At 64.5% G+C, this 17,793-nt stretch overlaps 2 protein-coding genes across 5 annotated transcripts in view; one reads left to right on the top strand and one right to left on the bottom strand.

Annotated features, from left to right (window-relative positions):
• Positions 1-10,130, top strand: part of MARK2 (microtubule affinity regulating kinase 2) — a 49,677-nt gene extending 39,547 nt beyond the window's left edge. For 2 of the 3 annotated variants that reach the window (XM_031943143.1, XM_031943145.1), the window contains exons 2-17: positions 1,437-1,616; positions 1,719-1,772; positions 3,892-3,940; positions 4,406-4,471; positions 4,558-4,628; positions 4,753-4,809; positions 5,023-5,259; positions 5,464-5,583; positions 5,673-5,772; positions 5,861-5,973; positions 6,215-6,347; positions 6,433-6,611; positions 6,697-6,794; positions 7,283-7,444; positions 7,745-8,002; positions 8,564-10,130. In XM_031943143.1, the coding sequence (XP_031799003.1) occupies positions 1,437-1,616; positions 1,719-1,772; positions 3,892-3,940; positions 4,406-4,471; positions 4,558-4,628; positions 4,753-4,809; positions 5,023-5,259; positions 5,464-5,583; positions 5,673-5,772; positions 5,861-5,973; positions 6,215-6,347; positions 6,433-6,611; positions 6,697-6,794; positions 7,283-7,444; positions 7,745-8,002; positions 8,564-8,594 (1,908 nt within the window). In that variant the 3' untranslated portion in view covers positions 8,595-10,130. The remainder of the gene's footprint in view (positions 1-1,436; positions 1,617-1,718; positions 1,773-3,891; positions 3,941-4,405; positions 4,472-4,557; positions 4,629-4,752; positions 4,810-5,022; positions 5,260-5,463; positions 5,584-5,672; positions 5,773-5,860; positions 5,974-6,214; positions 6,348-6,432; positions 6,612-6,696; positions 6,795-7,282; positions 7,445-7,744; positions 8,003-8,563) is intronic. The other variant, XM_031943144.1, reaches the window with a different exon arrangement.
• Positions 10,131-12,658: 2,528 nt separating this feature from the next.
• RCOR2 (REST corepressor 2) lies at positions 12,659-16,492 on the bottom strand. 2 transcript variants are annotated; one of them, XM_031941877.1, is made up of 9 exons: positions 16,259-16,492; positions 16,013-16,174; positions 15,791-15,915; positions 15,552-15,621; positions 15,230-15,445; positions 14,765-14,842; positions 14,595-14,652; positions 14,024-14,253; positions 13,429-13,781 (listed from the first exon to the last, which is right to left on the bottom strand). In XM_031941877.1, exons 1-9 carry the CDS (start codon positions 16,292-16,294, stop codon positions 13,488-13,490), a joined length of 1,269 nt encoding a protein of 422 aa, XP_031797737.1. In that variant the 5' UTR covers positions 16,295-16,492; the 3' UTR covers positions 13,429-13,487. The 2 variants fall into 2 exon arrangements, with proteins under 2 accessions (XP_031797736.1, XP_031797737.1); XM_031941876.1 differs by having other exon boundaries at positions 12,659-14,253.
• Positions 16,493-17,793: the final 1,301 nt, after the last annotated feature.

The raw sequence follows: 17,793 nt of genomic DNA, 5'->3' as shown, positions 1-17,793 counted from the left end.
CCTCGGCCATCTGCCAGGGCTGGGGTCTCAGCTTAGCTCGGAGGAGTGGGAAAGCAAAGAAGTCCCTCAGGATTGTGGTGGCTCAGGCACTTCTGTCACGTCCAACTCTCTGTGACCCCGTTTGGGGTTTTCCTGACAAAGACACCGGAGGGCTTTGCCTTCCTTCCTCCAGCTCGTTTTACAGTTGAGGAAACTGAGCCAAAAAGAGACTTGTCCAGGGTCACACAGCTAGTGCATGTCTGAGGCTGGATTTGAACTCAGGACGAGGGGTCCGGCTGCCTCTCACTCAGGATGGTGACTCGTATTCTATTTGAACAGGCGCTTGTTTGGTTAAATTTGTCCATGTTGGGTCAAGAGGAGTTTTCTACTTTGAAAGCTGTTTGGGCCACAGATAGGCCCCCAGCCCCGCTTCCCTGTCTGTTTTCTGAGGCGTCCAGACTCATCTTTGCAGGGATGGCATGTGAAGGAACCCACGGGCCCCGACCCCTCTAACTTTCTTAACTTGCCCCAGTTCTGTGTTACCCATCATGCAAAGGGAGCCCCAGATTGGCCTCCAAGGAAGAGGCCGAGATCCACTTTGGGGACTTCCAAATCATCCCAGAGCAAGGCTCCATCCCACTGCTCGAGCCCCTTTCCGTTCCTGGTCCTTCCAATCCTTGGTTTCATAGAAGTCACAGGATCCCAGATTTTAAAGCTGGGGGGGCCTGAGGGACACCCCCCCCCCAGCCTGGCCAGCCCACCTTTTTCTAATGAGAAAATTGGCCGAGGGGCAACTTTCCTGCTTTCAGCCCCTCCACTCCCAGGGCCTAGACACTGGTCCCCGGGCAGCTGGGAGCCGGGAAAAATGACCCCTGCCCTCCGAGGCCATCCAAGCTCTGGAGGAAACAATCACCTGTATCCCAAGGGGCTTCCATTGTCTGGGGCTTGCTGGAGTCTGCCCAGGCCTGGGCCCCCTCCGTCCCTTGGGCTCATCTCTGGAGCTGTGTCCAAAGAACCGCCCACTGATATGGGATCTGGAGCTTTCTGGGTCTCTGTGGGAGCGCCTCACCCTGCTGGGGCTGTTCGGTCACATTTAGCAAGTGCTTAATGAAGCTCCTACTGTGTGCTCTCAGGGACCTGAGATCCGAGGGCTCCTGACACATCCCAGGCCCCAGGTGGCGCTCCAGGCCTGAGGGGGCGGGGCGGGGGGCAGGACTGGAAGGGGAAGCACAAGATCTCGGCCTCTTGTAGGATTGTAGAGGGAGCCATCGGAGGGTCCTGGGGGGAGGGAAGGGGCCAGTGCCGCCAAGGGAGAGGAGCGGGAGCGGGGTGGAGTGCCGAGGGTCCCCCGGGAGGCCGGTCCTGGGTGGGACAGAGTGCCGAGGGCCCGGGCCTCTGGCCCCTGGTTCTCCTGGGGCTGGGTATGGCTCTGACCGGACCCTGCCTCCTCCCTGCAGCCGGCCCTCGGACACCTGGACACCAAGCCCAGCAGTAAGGCCAACATGCTCCGTGGCCGCAACTCGGCCACCTCTGCTGACGAGCAGCCACACATCGGCAACTACCGGCTCCTCAAGACCATCGGCAAGGGCAACTTTGCCAAAGTGAAGCTGGCCCGGCACGTCCTGACTGGCAAGGAGGTGAGCGGGGGGCCGGGGCCGGGCGGTCTGTGCGCACTCTCCGGGGGGCACCCCCTCTGGGCTCTGCCCTTGGGCCACAGCACCTTCTCTCCTTCCTTTCAGGTGGCGGTGAAGATCATTGACAAGACCCAGCTCAATTCCTCCAGCCTCCAGAAGGTAAGTGGCCCCCTCCCTGAGCCCCCCCCTGCCAACCTCCCCTCAGTCTAGGGCACCCCGAGTTCTAGCTCACGGCCAGTGCCTCGCACGAGCCGGGGGGGGGGGGGGCAGGTTCTGTGAAGCCCCCTGGAAATGGTTGATGCTGTTTCCGTGACAACCTCCGCCCAGGAGCTGAGCAGGGCTAGGTAGGGAGTGACTCGACAGTCGGATTTAGAAGCTAGACTGGGCCAAAGCCCAGGTGGCAGATGGAGTCTTTCCCTCCTGGGTTTCGCGCCCGCCCATGAGGGGTCGTGGGGGCTTCGCTGACCCTGGCCGGGGCATTTGGTTCCTCCCCGCCCTGCAGTTGGCTCCGGGGACGTCCTTCACCACCGGGGAGAGCCCCTAGGCAGACTGTTGTGATTTTGGCTCCAGAAACTGAGAAGCTGCTGGGAAGGAGAGGGGGAGCCAGCTTTTTATTTGCAGAAGGGAGAAGCTTGCCAGTAGCTGGTTGTCGTAGCAACAGTAGAAGTGGGAACTCTCTCCTCTGGGCCTTGGCGGGGGGGAGGGAGGCTCTGCGTCTGCCTGGTCTGGGGAGCCTGTTTCCCAGGCCCCCAAAATGCACCCCCTTGGGTCTGCTCCACTGGCGCCGGGCCCGTTTCTGGGCTGCGGGCTAGGACTCTGATCTAGGGGAAGGCAGGGGGTCCTGAGCTGACAGTTGGGGCCGGGGAAATTGCAGGATTGCCGGGGCTGGGGTCCAGGCCAGGGTCACTCCGTCAGGGAGAGGGCGCCTCTTGGGAACGGTCTCCCCGACCCACTGGGAGCCAGAACCAGGAAAGGGGACTGGCTTCTGCTTGAGCCCCAGAATGGTGAGCGCCCTCCTAAGGTTTTCCAGCCTCCCTGCTTTGTGCTTTCTGAAGAAAGAGCAAGGAATAGAAGGGCTGCAGCCCCCTCCTCCCTCCCCCCCCCCATTGAAATCAAAGCTGGTGTGGTCGTGGCCGTAGCCTTCAAAAAAGTGTGGGCCACCATTTTGTGACCCCTCAGGAGGCCAAGTGGTCTGACCTCCCAGTGTGCCAATTAAATGGCTTTTCAGCTCGGGTTTTTTGTGTGTGTTTTTTTTAACCAAGACTTATATCATTCTGGTGAACCTTGGGCCCTGAGGAGGATGCCCCCTCCCCCAGCAGGATGCACCTCACGAGGGGCTGCAGCCCCTCCCTCCCTCCCAGAGGACTCTCACTTTGTGCCTTTTCTGGTCTGAGCCATTCTGAGGTCCGGAAGGCCTGGTGACAGTCCCCAGGGACCCTGGCCTGGCTCTCGGCATTCTGGGCCCTTCTGGTCACCAGGGACAGGTCCCCATCGCTGCCGAGTTCTTGCCCGAGGTTTGAGCTCCCTTCGGCCACCGGAGGAGCAGGGGGAGCGCAGAGGGGGCCACGTTGGAGGCAGACACCCTGAAAGCCAAAAAATGAGGCGCCCTGCTCAAAAATAAGCAGGCCCTGGCCAGGGGGCTTGAGGCCTTCCTGCTGCTTAGAGCAAGGGGAGCCTGGGTCCCCAGAACTGGCCCGGCCCTGCACTTGTTTCTCATGGAGGTAGATGGCTTTCGGCCCGTTCTTGTTTCACCGGGAGAGCATGAGTGTGTGCAGGTGGATTTAATTAAAATTGGCACCAGCTAAATATAGGAGCAGCTTCTTCCAACCAGACCAGGGCTCTGCTTGTCAGGGAATGCCAGGAGCAGCGAGGCACAAGGAGAGAAAAGCCGGGGGCTTCCTGTCCTGGGGGGCTCCCTTCCATCCCCTGCCCCCGGCCGGCGGTCACTTAGCCAGAGTCAGGTGTGGGAGGGAGCTGGAGCCTTTCACACTTTCTCTCTGTCTCTTCCCGCCCCCCGCCGTGCAGCTGCCCTCATCGGGTTGGGCTGCGTCGGAGACGGGACAGGGTGGCCCTCATTCCTCTGGGGAAGGCAGGTTTTGCCCGCTTTTCTGCCATCCAGCTTTGGCCCAGAGGACGGTGCCGAGTGGCAGGCTGGGAAGGAGGGCAGACACTTCCTGTCTTTTGTTCCTTGTTTTTTTTGAGATCCAGTTTGGGGGGGCGGGGTGGAGCAGAAGGTCACAAGCAGAGTCAGGGTGACCCTCAGCATTTTATTTTCCAGCTGTTCCGGGAAGTAAGAATAATGAAGGTTTTGAATCATCCCAACATAGGTGAGAGCAGGCTCGAGGGGCCCCGTCTTCTCCCCAGTGGGCCCACTTCTCCAAAAGTTCAGTCTTCGGGGCGGGGGGGGGGTTTGGGGAAAGCGTGCTTTGCTCACAGCCCCATGAGTGGCTGCAGGGAGAGGTCACTGACCTCACTTAACAGATAAGGGGATGGAGTCACAGACCCGTAAATGCTCCCTCAGGAGCTCCTGGACCCCCCAGTGCTGGGGTCTGCCTCCCAGTCAGGACAGAGGCCGGGGGACGCTGGGGAGAGGGCTGGACCCCCTTTCTGCTGGCCCGTCTACCTCAGAGGCTTGTGGCAAAGGTCCTTTGTCAGCCTTGAAAGCACTGTGTGAATGTGAGGGGCCCTGAGTCGGGGAAGGGGGGGCCTTCTGGGGTGTCAGCCACACGAGGGCCTGGCTGTGCGCACATGGCTCTTGGATGCCCACGGCCTGCGCTGTCCCTTTCTTGCAGTTAAATTATTTGAAGTGATTGAGACGGAGAAGACCCTTTATCTGGTGATGGAGTACGCCAGTGGAGGTGAGTCCACCCCCATCCCTCATCCCCTCTGCCCACCCGAGCCCCTGAGCTCTCCCATGACCTTTCTTGCCCCCTGTCCCCTTCAGGAGAGGTGTTTGATTACCTGGTGGCTCATGGGAGGATGAAGGAAAAAGAGGCTCGAGCAAAGTTCCGACAGGTGGGTCCCTGGCCCCTTGGCGCGGGCTTGGTCGGGGGTGCTGGCCCCAGGTCCAGACAGGTGTCCCCCTTCCCCACTTGCAGGCCCTCCGCGCCCCCACCCTCACCCTGCTCTCCCCTTGCAGATAGTATCGGCCGTCCAGTACTGTCACCAGAAGTTCATTGTGCACAGGGACCTGAAGGTGAGTGTCTCCTGCGGGGCCAGGCCCGTCCCTCCGACTCCCTGGGAGGCGACCGGGAGACTCGGCCCCTTGGCAGCAGAGAGGGCACTCCTGTGTGCCAGGCTCTGCCCTTCCCTGGCTGTGCCTTGCGGGCCCTCCCAGTCACTTGGGGAAAGGCCCCCTGGGGACCCCCCCGCCCCTCTGGGCTGCCCAAGACCTCTCCCTCCCTCCCAGGCAGAAAACCTGCTGCTGGACGCCGACATGAACATTAAGATCGCCGACTTTGGCTTCAGTAACGAGTTCACCTTTGGCACCAAGCTGGACACGTTCTGCGGCAGCCCCCCCTATGCTGCCCCCGAGCTCTTCCAGGGCAAGAAGTACGACGGGCCCGAGGTGGATGTCTGGAGCCTCGGGGTCATCCTCTACACGCTGGTCAGCGGCTCCCTGCCTTTTGACGGCCAGAACCTCAAGGTGGGGCAAGGTGCAGGCACGAACCATCCCTGGTACTTCCTCCTCGGGCCTCGGGCAGCCCGGGGCTCCCCCAGCAGCAGCTCCTTCCTCCGTCCCTCCCAAGGAGCTGTGGGGGCTGGGGAGGGGCTTCAGGGGAGGGGGGGCCCCTTCTGCGCTCAGGGCCAGGGAAGGACTAAAGGCCCTGAGCCCCAGCTTCCCTTGTAGGAGCTTCGGGAGCGGGTGCTGCGGGGGAAGTACCGGATCCCGTTCTACATGTCCACGGACTGCGAGAACCTGCTCAAGAAGTTCCTTATTCTCAACCCCAGCAAGAGGGGCACGTTGGAGGTGTGGGGGGGCAAGAGCCGCTGGGTGAGGGGTGAGGGCCGGCAGCGTGCGCTCTCGCCCCGACCCTTGTTTCCCACTTTTATCCTCAGCAAATCATGAAAGACCGGTGGATGAATGTGGGGCACGAGGAGGACGAGCTGAAGCCATATGTGGAGCCGCTGCCAGATTACAAGGACCCTCGGCGGACAGGTGAGGCCCTTGGGAAGGAGGGGGCCGGGCGGGCAGGTGGGCACAGGGCGGGGACCTCACGGCTGCTGCTGTTTGTGCTGCTCCCCAGAGCTGATGGTCTCCATGGGCTACACGCGGGAGGAGATCCAGGACTCCCTGGTGGGCCAGAAATACAACGAGGTCATGGCCACCTACCTGCTCCTGGGCTACAAGAGCTCAGAGGTGAGTGGGCCCGTCCTCCGGGGACCCTGGGCCCCAAAGGAGCGGCCGCGCGGCTTCTGCCCTTCCCCTTCAATGTACTGACACACACCCACGTGCCCCTGGTGTAGCCGCCCCCCCCCCCTCCCGCCTCTCCTGGCCCAGCAGCTTTGCTCTGTCCCGGGGATGCCGGGAGGCGGCTCCCCCACGGTTCCTCTGGTCACGTGCCCGCCCCCCTGGCCCCGGCGCTCTGCTTGGCTTACAGCTGGAGGGTGAGACGATCACGCTGAAGCCGAGGCCTTCGGCAGAACTGACCAACAGCAGCGCCCCCTCCCCGTCCCACAAGGTACAGCGCAGTGTCTCTGCCAACCCCAAGCAGCGGCGCTTCAGCGATCAGGGTGAGTGCTCGGAGACGCTGGGGGTGGGGGGGGGAGGGCTGCCTCTCTGTGCCCCCCTCACCCCCTGCCCCTGCTCTGCCCCCAGCTGGTCCTGCCATCCCCACCTCCAACTCCTACTCGAAGAAGACACAGAGTAACAACGCTGAGAACAAGCGGCCCGAGGAGGAGCGGGAGTCCGGGCGGAAGGCCAGCAGCACCGCCAAGGTGCCCGCCAGCCCCCTGCCCGGCCTCGAGCGGAAGAAGACCACCCCCAGCCCCTCCACGGTGAGCCCCCTCCCCCATCCCCCTCCTGCTCCTCCCGCCCGTGCCGGGGCCCCAGCGCTGACCCCCTCCCCCCTGTGCCCCACAGAACAGCGTGCTCTCCACCAGCACCAACAGGAGCCGGAACTCCCCGCTCCTGGAGCGGGCCAGCCTGGGGCAGAGCTCCGTCCAGAACGGCAAGGACAGGTGAGCGCGCCCCAGAGCCCGCCCGGGCCCTTCCCCCTCAGCCTCTGCTTTCTCGCCCTCGCTCCTCATCCCAGAGGCCGGCTGTGGCTGCCCCACTCTTCCTGGAGGGGTCTGGGGCCCGGAGGCCAGGATGGCCGTCGGGGGGGAAGGATCCTTGGCTTGGGTATTTGGCTGTGACGGGCTGGCCTGGGGCGACCTGAGTCCCTTTGGTTCCCTTTAGTCGAAGGCACCTCACCAGGGAGGTCCAGGCGCTCCAGCCGCTGTGCATCCCATGGGGGGTCCCGCAAGGGCGCCGCTCCTCCACCTGCTGTCCTTGGCCTTCATGCTCCTCCTTTGACCCTCAGCCCCGGCTCGTGCCCCTGTGCTGCCCGCGTGTCCTCTGCCATCCCTTTGCTCCCCTCGCTCTGCCCTGGGCTGGGCCTTGGGCCGCTGCCGCCGCCGCTCCCCCTAACCAACCTTGCGCATCTCGGCTGCTTTTTGTCTCCTAGCCTAACCATGCCGGGCTCCCGGGCCTCCACGGCCTCTGCCTCCGCCGCTGTCTCTGCGGCCCGGCCCCGCCAGCACCAGAAGTCCATGTCAGCCTCCGTGCACCCCAACAAGGCCTCGGGGCTGCCCCCGACAGACAATAACTGTGAGGTGCCCAGGCCCAGGCAAGTGTGCTGGGGCTGCTCCTCCTGGGGCGGGAGCTAGAGGGGCTTAGCCCCCCGTCGCAGGTGAAGCCGAGGGTTAGAGGAGGGATTGGGACAGCCTCCCCCCCCCCTGAGCCCCCCGGGCTTCAGCTCAGCAGGTGCTCCGGCCGCCCGGGCCCCCCCCCCCCCCCCCCCCCCCCCCCCAAGCCCTGGCTGCTCACTCTTCCTCCCCTTTGCAATGGCTGCTTCTGTGCCGTGGGTCTTGCGGAAGGGGTCCCGGCACGAGGGCCCCCGTCCCTGACCCTCCTCGTCTCCCTGCAGTACCGCTCCCCAGAGGGTCCCCGTGGCCTCCCCCTCCGCCCACAACATCAGCAGCAGCGGGGGAGCCCCCGAACGGACCAACTTCCCCCGCGGGGTGTCGAGCAGAAGCACCTTCCACGCCGGGCAGCTGCGCCAGGTGCGGGATCAGCAGAACCTGCCCTACGGGGTCACCCCTGCCTCACCTTCTGGCCACAGCCAGGGCCGAAGGGGGGCCTCCGGAAACCTCTTCAGCAAGTTCACCTCCAAGTTTGTTCGCAGGTGAGTGGGGGCCGGGGCTGCCGCGCTGCAGGGGCGGAGGGCCTGGGGGTGCCCTGTGTCTCCCCCCTCCCCCCGCTCCCCAACCCCCCTTCCCCTCTCACATGCTCCTCAGTCCCAGCCCAAAGCAGATGGCCAAGGCCGCCTCCTCCCCAGGAGTGTGAACTGGGATGCTAAAATAAAAGCCCCCTCTTCTCTCCTGAGTTCCCATGGAAACTCATCTCCCGGTGATGCAGCTGCAGAATGGAGGCAAAGGCGCAGGGGCAGGAGAGCTGGGCCTTCTGGCCTCTGGGCTCAGCTGGTTTGGAGACTTCCTTTCCCAGAGCCAGGCGGGGCCCAGGCCGGGCTCCCCTCCCTCCCTGCAGCGGGCGCCCCCAGGGCGGGCGGCCTGGCCCCGGGCACCTCGCCTCGCTGAGTGGCTTTCCCTAGCCGAGCAGGCACCTGGTTCACAAGGGCCTCCTCCCTACCCGCTTATCCACACACCGTCTTGTTGTTGGTTTTTTTATTTTATTTCTTTTTTTATTTTGTCTTTTTTGTTTTGTTTTGTTTTGTTTTTTTTTTTAGAAATCTGTCTTTCAGGTTTGCCAGAAGGTAGGCGTTGAGCCCGCTGTGTGTGTCTGTGCCCTGTCCTGTCTCTGTCACTAAGTCCCCTGTCCCGGCTCCTCCCCTCTGCCGCCCGCTAACGGAGTCTGTGTGGCCTCTGGCTCCCAGCAGACATCTTAAAGGGGGGCCGCCCTCCCCGGCACCGCACCCGGCGGACCCTGGGGAGAAGGACGCCCGAGAAGGCTCCCGGGGGGCCGTTGGGCCGGGGCCTCGCAGCCCCAAACCCCTCCCCCTCCTCTAGAGGGTTAAGGACGGCTCGACCCCACAGGGCCAGGGAGGGGGTGGGTGGAGCCGTGTGACCCTTGGCTCGGGCCCATTTAGGGAATGTCACGGGAAGGTTCGGTGGTGGCCCTGGGGCCTGGAAGTGACCCCGACTTCCCAGGAGCTGGGAAAGGCACCGGGGCGGGGCACTTTGCCCAACCCACGCATCTGCTGGGTGCCCACGTGGCCAGGGGAGAGGGGCTTGGGCAGAGGGCCTGCCTCCCCTTTAAGTTTGTCTTGCCCTCCCTGTCCCGGGCTCTGGGGCCCAGGTGGCTGCTTCCTCTCCCCCCAACCCTGCGTGCATGCGAGGGGCCGGGGGCTTTCCCCATTCGTCTGGGAGCTGTTTCCCACCCCCTAGCTCCCTGGTTTCCCAGAAGGGGCTCTGCCCCCGGCTCCTCCTGCCCTCTTTGTGGTGGACTCTGGGACGGGGGCTGGGCCTGGTGCTCAGCCGGCTCAGAGGGAGAGGTTTGGGGGGTCAGCAGCGCCCCCTCCTGTTCAGCAGGTCTCATCACAAGGGGCAGCCCCAGCCCAGCTGCCCCCTCTCCCCACGGCTGCCCTCGGCCCTGGGCGGCTTTTCCCCAGCCTGCCTCCACCTTGGCAGCTCCTCAGGGCCCCCCAAACACCAGGGAAGGGAGGAGCCCCAAGGGATCAGCCACAGGGCTGGAAGGGTCAAAGCCCCACCCCTTCCCGGGGCACTGACCATCCTCCTTGGCCCGGCCCCTGGGAGGAGGGGGAGCCCTGAGATCTCAGGAGGTCAAGGGGCTCTCTCGGAAGCTGGCTCACCTTGGTCCGGGCCCTGGGGAGGAGAGGGGGGGCTTTTGCTCCTGGTGTGAGGACCCTTCCCTTGGGCCCCCCCTGCCCAGGACCCCCATTCTTTGGCCCCCCCCCCCCGGTGTGTTTGCGTGCCGTTTGTGTGTGTCTTTGTGTTCCCCCACGTGCCTCCCCGCCCCCCCAGAGAAGCCGCTCAGCGGGGCCAGAACCCCGAGGCTGTGGGCACCCCAGGGAGGGTTCAGCAGAGTGCGGCCCAGGGGCCTCCCAGGCTGCCCGGCGGGAAGGAAGGATTCCTGGGGTGATCTTGGGGAGCCTCCCGTTCCCCTCCCCCATCTGCCCTCCTCCTGCCGGCCGACACTCGGGGCCCCTTCACACAGCTCCCTCGCTCTCTGCTCTGGCAAATCCCCAGACACCCCCGACGTCGGCGGGCAGACGGACGGACCCGGGTGTCTGCTAGATGGGGGAGCCCGGGTGGGAGTGGGCGGCAGCGTCAGACCCGGCTCCTCTCAGCAGGGGCAGGGGCCCCGGCATGCTGGTGTGGGGGCCTTCTGGATGGGGTCCTGGCGGTGGGCGCCTCCTTCTCCCCAGGCCAGGTTGTGGCCAGTGAGAGGGGACCCGGACTAGGCCTCCCTCGCTCTGTTGTGGGGCCAGATGGGCCAGCCAGGACCGGTGGGGAGCCCTCAGGGTTGGGGAGGGGGCCCGGCTGTGGCCCCCCAGCTGGTCCGGAGTGGCCCTCAGGCCCGGGCCTCCATCCTCCTCTCCCCAGGCCCGCCCCTCGTGGGCCCCCAGACGGGGCCTCCCAGGCCGTCAGTGGGCCTCGGCTCTCAGGGAGCCAGGCCCCCAGCTCCCAGGGATGGGCAGTACAGGGTCTGGGGTGACCCGGACTGGGTCTCCCTCCGCCCCCTCTGAAGCAGGCGCCGGGCCTGGCGCCCGCTCTGGCCCCTGGATATCACCTGGTGGGTGGTAGGGGTTGTGACAGGGACAGGGACCCAGGGAACCGGATGGGGCCGCTCCTGCGGCTTCACCTGGACATGAGACCACCCGGCTCCATGGGGCCCAGCGAGGATGATCACCGGGGAGTCCGGAGGGTGCTGGACGGCTAACCGCAGCTGCCAGTCTGGAGCTGGGGAGTTCATGTACTGTGCGGGGACGGACCCACGGGGTGCGGTGGGATGGAGTCTGCAGGCTGCCCCCAGGGCTCTCTCCAGCGGGCGTCAAGCTGAGGGCATCTCCCGGGGCACCTCCATGGCCTTTGGAACCCTTGGCCTCCAAGGGTTGCCAGGGCTCAGAGCACAACGGGCTGGGGACGCCCGGTATGCCCATGGCGCCCCCACCCCAGGTTCAGGCGGTGTGGTGGCGGCCCCTCCTTCTCGGTGTTTCTCCAGTCTGGGGAGGGAGCGTGTCCCCACCCCATGACCCCCAACTGGGAGCAGGGATGTAGGGGGTCGTGGAGCTGAGAGGAAAACAGATACTGCGGTTTGCACAGGTGTTCATGGGGAGCAAAGTTTTTTTGTGCAAAGAAAAGTGCGGACACCTCCGGCCCTTCTCCTGGGGTGGCCGAGACTGGATCCATGGCCTTTCCTCGGCCTGCCAGGGATCGGCTCAGGTGGGGTCCTCTTCCAGGGGAGGAGGGCCAGCTCCGGTGACCTGTGGGGCTGCCCTGCCTTGCATCTTCTCCTAAATAAACCACCAGGGGTTGCCTTCCTAGACTCAGATTTGGCATTGGGTGCCCATAGTGGGACTGGGGGGCCGGGGGGCTGTTGGTGTGGGCCAGGGAAGGGGAGGATGGTTCTGGATGGAGGGGAGGGGGAGGTCTGCTTCCAGTGCCATTTCCTCCTGTTCACCCCCCACCCCCCCTTTGCTGGGCATTTTCTTTCCACAAGCTGCTGTTGGGGGGAGGGGGGCAGCCTTTCTCCTCCGTACCCTCCTCCCCGAGAGGCGGGGCGTGGGGGCCGCCAAGCTGGGAGGGGGGGCCGGCGCTGGACAGTGAGTCCTCCCGGACCCTGCTGCCGCTCCCCCCCCCCCGCCCCCCAGGGGACGGGACCCACTCTTTCCTGGAGAGGCTCTCACCCGCAAGCACCCCCTCCCCCATCTCCATTGGCATTAATTTGGGCACCGGCTAGGTTCGGAGCGGTGGGGTCTCTCTTCCTGTCTCTCCGGCTCCCTCCTCCGCTTTGTGCCCCCGTTGCTCCGGGGAGACGGGCAGGAGGGGGCACTGGGGGGAGCCAGAGTTCACGCGCCCTTCCCCAGCCCGGAGGCGCCAAGGGGACCAGGGGCGTCAGCTGGTGGTGGCCGTTGCGACCCTTAATTTATTTCTCTGCTGTTTCTGTTCTTGAGAAATGAGGCGGGGGAGGGAGGGGACGCGCACACAGGCTGCTCCCCCCCGCATCGGAGTTGTACATTTTTTGTGATGGGTTTTATTTTTTATTATTATTATTTTATTTTTGGGTTTTTTGTTTTGTTTTTTTGATTTATGATGCCTTCCCGTTCTCCATCCCTCCCCCCCCAGCCGGAGGCTCGGCAGTGAGCAGAGCTCCCGGGTTCCAGGACGGGGGTCTCCACGAACCCCCTCCCACCCCACGGTTGGGCTCCAGCTCCAGACCAAGGGCTTTCCCCCCCCCCCCCCTCGGAGCCCACTCGGGGTGATCGGTGGGACCTCGGAGGGGAAGAGCTCAGCTTTGGGGGGGGCTGGGGGGGCCCAGGGACCAGACGGTCAGGTCCCTCTCCCCCCCCCGCCCCCCCCCAGTTCCCTTTCAGCCCCTCCCCCTCCCATACTTAGTTTCTCCTCTGGATCAGACACACGTAATAAAGAGAATGTTTGGAATCTGTGAAGAGAGGAGGCTGGGAGAAACATATGTGGCTGGGTGCGTGAAGGGGAGGGGGATCCTAGAGCTTGAGGGCCCCAGCAAGCAACTTCTGCCTGACCCCCCCCCAAAAAAAAAAAAAAACCCACCCTGGCTCGGACCCGGAGCAGCCTCGGGTGGGCTCCCAGCAGACACTTTTCCCCGAGGGGAGGGAGGGCCTCAGGTGGGCTCCCGGCAGGCGCTTCCCCCCGGGGGGTAAGGGAGGGCCTCACCCAAGGAGCTTTAAAAAAGTTTTATTTTAAAAACTGACAAAAAATAAATTCAGGTGGCTTTGCTCTTTCCAGCCTGAAGTTGTTTTACACTCACGCTCACACACTCGCTCCCCACTAGCGACGGGTGGGGGGACGCCCGGGGCCCGGACCACCGTCCTCGCGGCTGCACCCGCCGCCAGGCTCAAAGAGCCGGGGCTCCCCAGTGGGCAGAAGGGACCTCCCTCCCCTCTACGCACCCCACCGAAGGCAAATCGTCCTATTTGGGCCCCCCACCCCCCATCCCATTTCCTGACAGCTCTCTCCCCCCACCCCAAGACTTATTGCCATAACTCCCCCCCCTCCCCCGGCAGCGCTGCGGCGCCCGGGCCTTCCGAGGGGAAGGGGGGGCAGAGCCCCGAAGCCCGCCTGCCGCCCCTAACTTAGCTCTACTCTATGGTCACTAACACCCACTACAGGGGGAGACGGGGCGGGGGGGAGGAGGAGGATCCCAGAGAAACAGTTCGGCCAGAGGCGACATTCCGGTTCAGAGCTTGGGTGGCTCCGGGAAGCAGGCACAGAGTGGGCCGGGGGCCGCCTGGAGCCCGAGGTCCCGGGTCTGGGGGTGGGGAAGGGCGGCCGTCCAAGCCCCCCAGATGCCAGTGTCCGCCAGGAGCCCCCGGGTCTAGGTCGTGCCCGTCGTGGGCCCTGGATCGTCTGCCGCAGAGTGGGGGACGGAGGTGCCCGACCCAGCTGTCCTCGCTGAAGCAGGTGGCGCCCAGGGCGGGGAGGGGGGCGGGCTCAGAGCGACGGGGGTGGGGGCTCGGAGGGGCCCCCCAGCAAAGCGGGTGGGGCCTGGGGGCCACCCCTGGCGCTGTGTCTGGAGGCTGCGAGGGCAGGACGGATGAGGGGAGGCGGGGGCTGATTGGGAGCCAGTCTTGGCTGTAGGAAGCGGCCCTGCTGTAACGGAGGGGGCTGGCGCAGGAGGGTGGGGGCCGTAGGCAGCGGGGGCCGGAGCAGGGGGGGCGGCTGAGACAGCGAGGTGGGAGGAGGGGCGACCGGGGGCACTGCTCGAGACACCGCCGTGATCTGGACCTAGGGAAGAGAGAGAGAGCCCGGGGCCGGTGGGTCCCAGCCTGGGGGCGTCCGGAGCTTCCCCCCCCCCCCCAGGTCCGGGGGCTCGTTCCACACCCCAGGAGGTTAGGAAGAAAGGGGGGTTCAACTTCCCCATTTCCCGAGAACTTCCTTTCACAAGCAGGAACTCGCAGTTCTAAGATGTTCCAGCAGCCCTTGGTTCTAGAGCAGGGCTCCCGGCCGCCTCCCCTCCCCCAGCTCACCTCCTCCTCCTCCTCACTGGCCACGGCGGGGGCCGGGAGCCCCTTGCGCGCCTCCTCAGCGGGGGCCGGGGCCCCCGCGGCCCCGTCTTGCTCAGCCTCCCACTCCTGCAGCACCTCCTCCAGGTTGAAGCGCCGGCGGTAGCTCACGAAGAAGGTCTTCACCTGGGTCAGGGTCTTGTTCCCGATCACCTCCGCGATGGCGCCGAAGTCCTTCCCGTACCTCCGGATGGCTGCGGGAGGGAGGGCGGCCAAAATGGCGGAGCCTCAGGACGGCGTCGGGGCGAGGGGCCCATTGGGGGAGTGAGGAGGGGTCTACTAGGGGAGCCTCAGGACAGAGGAGGGGCTCATTGGAGAAGCCTCAGGACGACGTCGGGGTGAGGGGCCCACTGGGGGAGCCTCTGAGAGTCCCCCCCAGTCTTGCCCAGAAGCAGGGGAGCCTCAGGACAGTGTCGGGGCGAGGGGGTCCATTTTTACATAAAAGGAAACGAAGGCTGACCAAAAACTTGCCCATCTTCGTTCCTCCCCCCACTTTTTTCGCGCCCACCTGCCCCCACCCCAAGTCCTGGCTCACCTTGTACAGCCAGAAGCTGCTCGTCTGTGGTCCACCGAGAATTGTACTTGGTATTCGCCTGGGGAGAGCAGGGAAGAAATGGGGGCCCCGCAAGCCCTCGCCTCCCCCCGCGAGGAGCCGCGGGAACCCCGTGCCCCGACTCCCGCCCCTCGGCCCGGGAAAAGCCTCACCTCGGGGGGCCGCAGCGGGTCGATGCCCCCCTCCAGGGCTTGCCGGAGGCTGCTGTTGGTCTGCTTCATGCTCTGCACCTGGAGGAAGGAGCCGGGGCTCTCTCCGTGTCCGACACGGCGCCCCTTGGCGCGGCCCACATGGCAGCCGGGCGCCCATCCCCGCACCCGTGGGCCCCGCTGCTTGCTGGGGCAGGGAGAGGAAAGGCCCAGACTCGGCGATCGGGGCTCTGTGCGGCTGAGCCAATCGAGGGCTGACTCCCGGGGCAGGATTTGACGCTCTGGGCGCCCTGGTCCTTCCCGATGCTGAGGGAACCCCTGGCCGTCTCCTGCCCCCCTGACCCTCCTTCCTGGCCCTCGGGGCGGGCTCCCTCTCCCGCCTTGCCAGCCTCTGTCTCCCCCACCCCCGAAGCCTTGCCAGCCTCCCCCATCTCCCCCTTGAGGGAGGGCCCGCTCTGGGCAACCGACCTGGCGCTTGAGGGAGACCAGCTGGGAGTCGAGGCCCCGCAGGGTGAGGCTGGCCAGGTCGGGGCTGCCGGACACGGCCGTGATGCCCTCGGGACTCAGGTACATGCCCTTGGGCGGGCGGCGCCGGGTCCGCAGCGGGTGGTGGCGGTACTGAGAGAGCTGCGCCTCCTTCTTCCCGGGGCCGGGCCGGGCGTTCAGGGGCCGGGCTGGGGCTGGCTGTGGGAGAGCGAGAGCGGGGCGGTGAAGGAAGCCCAGGAGCCGGGGAAGGGGTCGGAGCTTGGGGGGTCTGGGGGGCACAGGCTCTAGCCCAGCTGCACCTCACCTCTCTCTTGGGGTCCCCAGCATCTGGCTCTCCCTCACTAGTGGCTCCTCTTCCCTCTTCCAACTCATCACTGCCGGCAGAGGGTCCAGGGAGCAGATGAGATCCCAGAGGCCTCCCCGAAGGCCCGCGGCGAGCCCGGCCCTCGGCTCCCCTGCCCCGTCTCTGGCCCTCCCGGCCTCACCCCCGCCCTCGCTCCCCGAGGACGCCGCCAGCCCCGCCGGCCTCCCTTTCGACCCCACCTATCGTCCTTGTCCTTGCGGCCCCCCAGCCTCCGGGCCTGGCGGTCCATGACGCTCGTGCGGCTCCGCGTCTTCTTCCAGGAGTAGTAGTACTTCACCAGGCTGGGGATGAGCTTGTCCGGCAGCTGCGGAGGAAGGAGGCCTGCTGGTGGGCAGGAGCCCGGGGGAGGGGACGGAGCCCGGGGCCGCGGTGGGGAGGGGGCCGGGGGAGGGGGGCCGTACCATCTGCTGGATGCGCTGGAAGCACTTCCCGTGGAAGCCGAAGGCCTGCTCGAACAGCACTTTGTCCTCCACGGTCCACTCGTCCGGGAAGGGGGTGAAGTTGGCCAGGTCCGCCAGGGACTTCTCCACGTCGTGCTTGTGCCAGAGCAGCATGCCCAGGGCCTGCCGGGGAGGAGACGGCCCTCAGCGCCCGCCCGCGCCCCCCCGGGGCCCGCCCGCCGCCTCCCCGGCCGGGGCCGCACCAACCTGCTCGATGTTGTAGCCGTGCTTCTCCTTGGCCATGGCGATGTACTTGTCCACTGGGGGGGGAGAGGGGGCCCATGGGCAAGGAGAACCCGAGGCCCGGGGCCGGGCACGGTCCGGGCGCCCGGCGAGCCCCGGGTCGGGCCCAGCATCCCCCCCTCCCAGATGCGGGAAGCGAAACCCTAACCCTCCCTGGCTCCCCTCCCCCCATGGGTCTGAATCTAGGCATCCCAGGCAACCACCCCTCCCCTACCCCGTAGCAGAACAGCACCCCGAAACCCCGGCTCCAACTCCCTTCAGGGATAGAATCAGACTGGCATCAGGCCCCCAGCTTCTAAGTCCAGGGATGCTCAAGCGTCCCACCTACAGCCCCCAGTGAAGACTAGACCCAGGGGCAGCCCCGCGCTCCATCCCCCTGCAGGCAGAGAGCAGGCACCTCCCAGAAACCCAGGCCCTGCAACCCCAGCTCACATAGCATCAGACACACCCAGTAGTTAGAGACCAGACCCTCCTTAGCTCCTTACATTGCTGCCCAGGCAGGCTCTCTACCAGGAAGAAAAACAAAATGATGCCGCTCCACAAGGAAAGAGAAAGAAAGAAAACAAGAAAACACAAAAACAAAGAAAAACAAGAAAAACTTCCCAACTCCCAAACCTACCCCTTTCCCAACCCCACCACATGAAACCCCCCACTTCTTACCAAACACTCAAAATACTACTTAATAATGCCCCCTCAAATCATACCTCCTAAAACAAAACTTTAGTAAACCTCCCCTCCAGCAAAAATGAGAAACACCAACACCCCTCCACCAACTCCCTCTCACTCGTACCCCACTCAAGCTTCAAGAAAGAAACCTCCCCAAACAGAAAAAGTACATGGCCCTACTACCCCACCAAAACAACAAATCTCACCTCATTTTCTCATCCAAAAAATAGAAACCACTCCCCATAATAGCAAAACATCTGCAATACAAAGAAAATCCAAGTAATTTCTTAAAAGCTCACCTACGTACCCCCTCCCCTCCCAACCCCACCCCATTTCCACTCCCGAAGCCCAAAAAATACTTCCCTAGAAAACGCCCACCCTTCCCTTCCCTCCCAAAACTCAAAATGAAAAAACTAACTCCCACTCCCACTTTATCCCCTCCCTACTAGTAAAACACAAGCAAGAAAACCGTATCTAAACACAAACCAAAACCTCTATATCAAAGGAATAATGTCTCTCCCCTCCCCTCTTCCCACCAAAAACCCAACTCTAACTCCCAAATCTCTTCCCACCCCAGAGACAACATAGAAACAACCCTCCCCCCCCCCTCCTCTACCCCTCTTGCCCTCCCCCTCAATCCGCTCTCCACCGTAAATTTCCCTCCCTCACTTTGTCATCATCCGTGGCTAACCCCATTAAGCACCATCTTGCTTCGCTCCAAGAGACAGGGCTCAGAAACCCGGCAGACTTCTCCATCACAACATCTTACCTTTTCCCCACCTACCCAGCCTCAAGATAGTAAACCCCACCCAAAACTCCCGAATGGCAGGCAG

Source organism: Sarcophilus harrisii, chromosome 6, assembly GCF_902635505.1.
Source record: "Sarcophilus harrisii chromosome 6, mSarHar1.11, whole genome shotgun sequence".
NCBI classification, from domain to species: Eukaryota; Metazoa; Chordata; class Mammalia; order Dasyuromorphia; family Dasyuridae; genus Sarcophilus; species Sarcophilus harrisii.
This window is presented reverse-complemented; position numbering and strand designations above follow the sequence as displayed.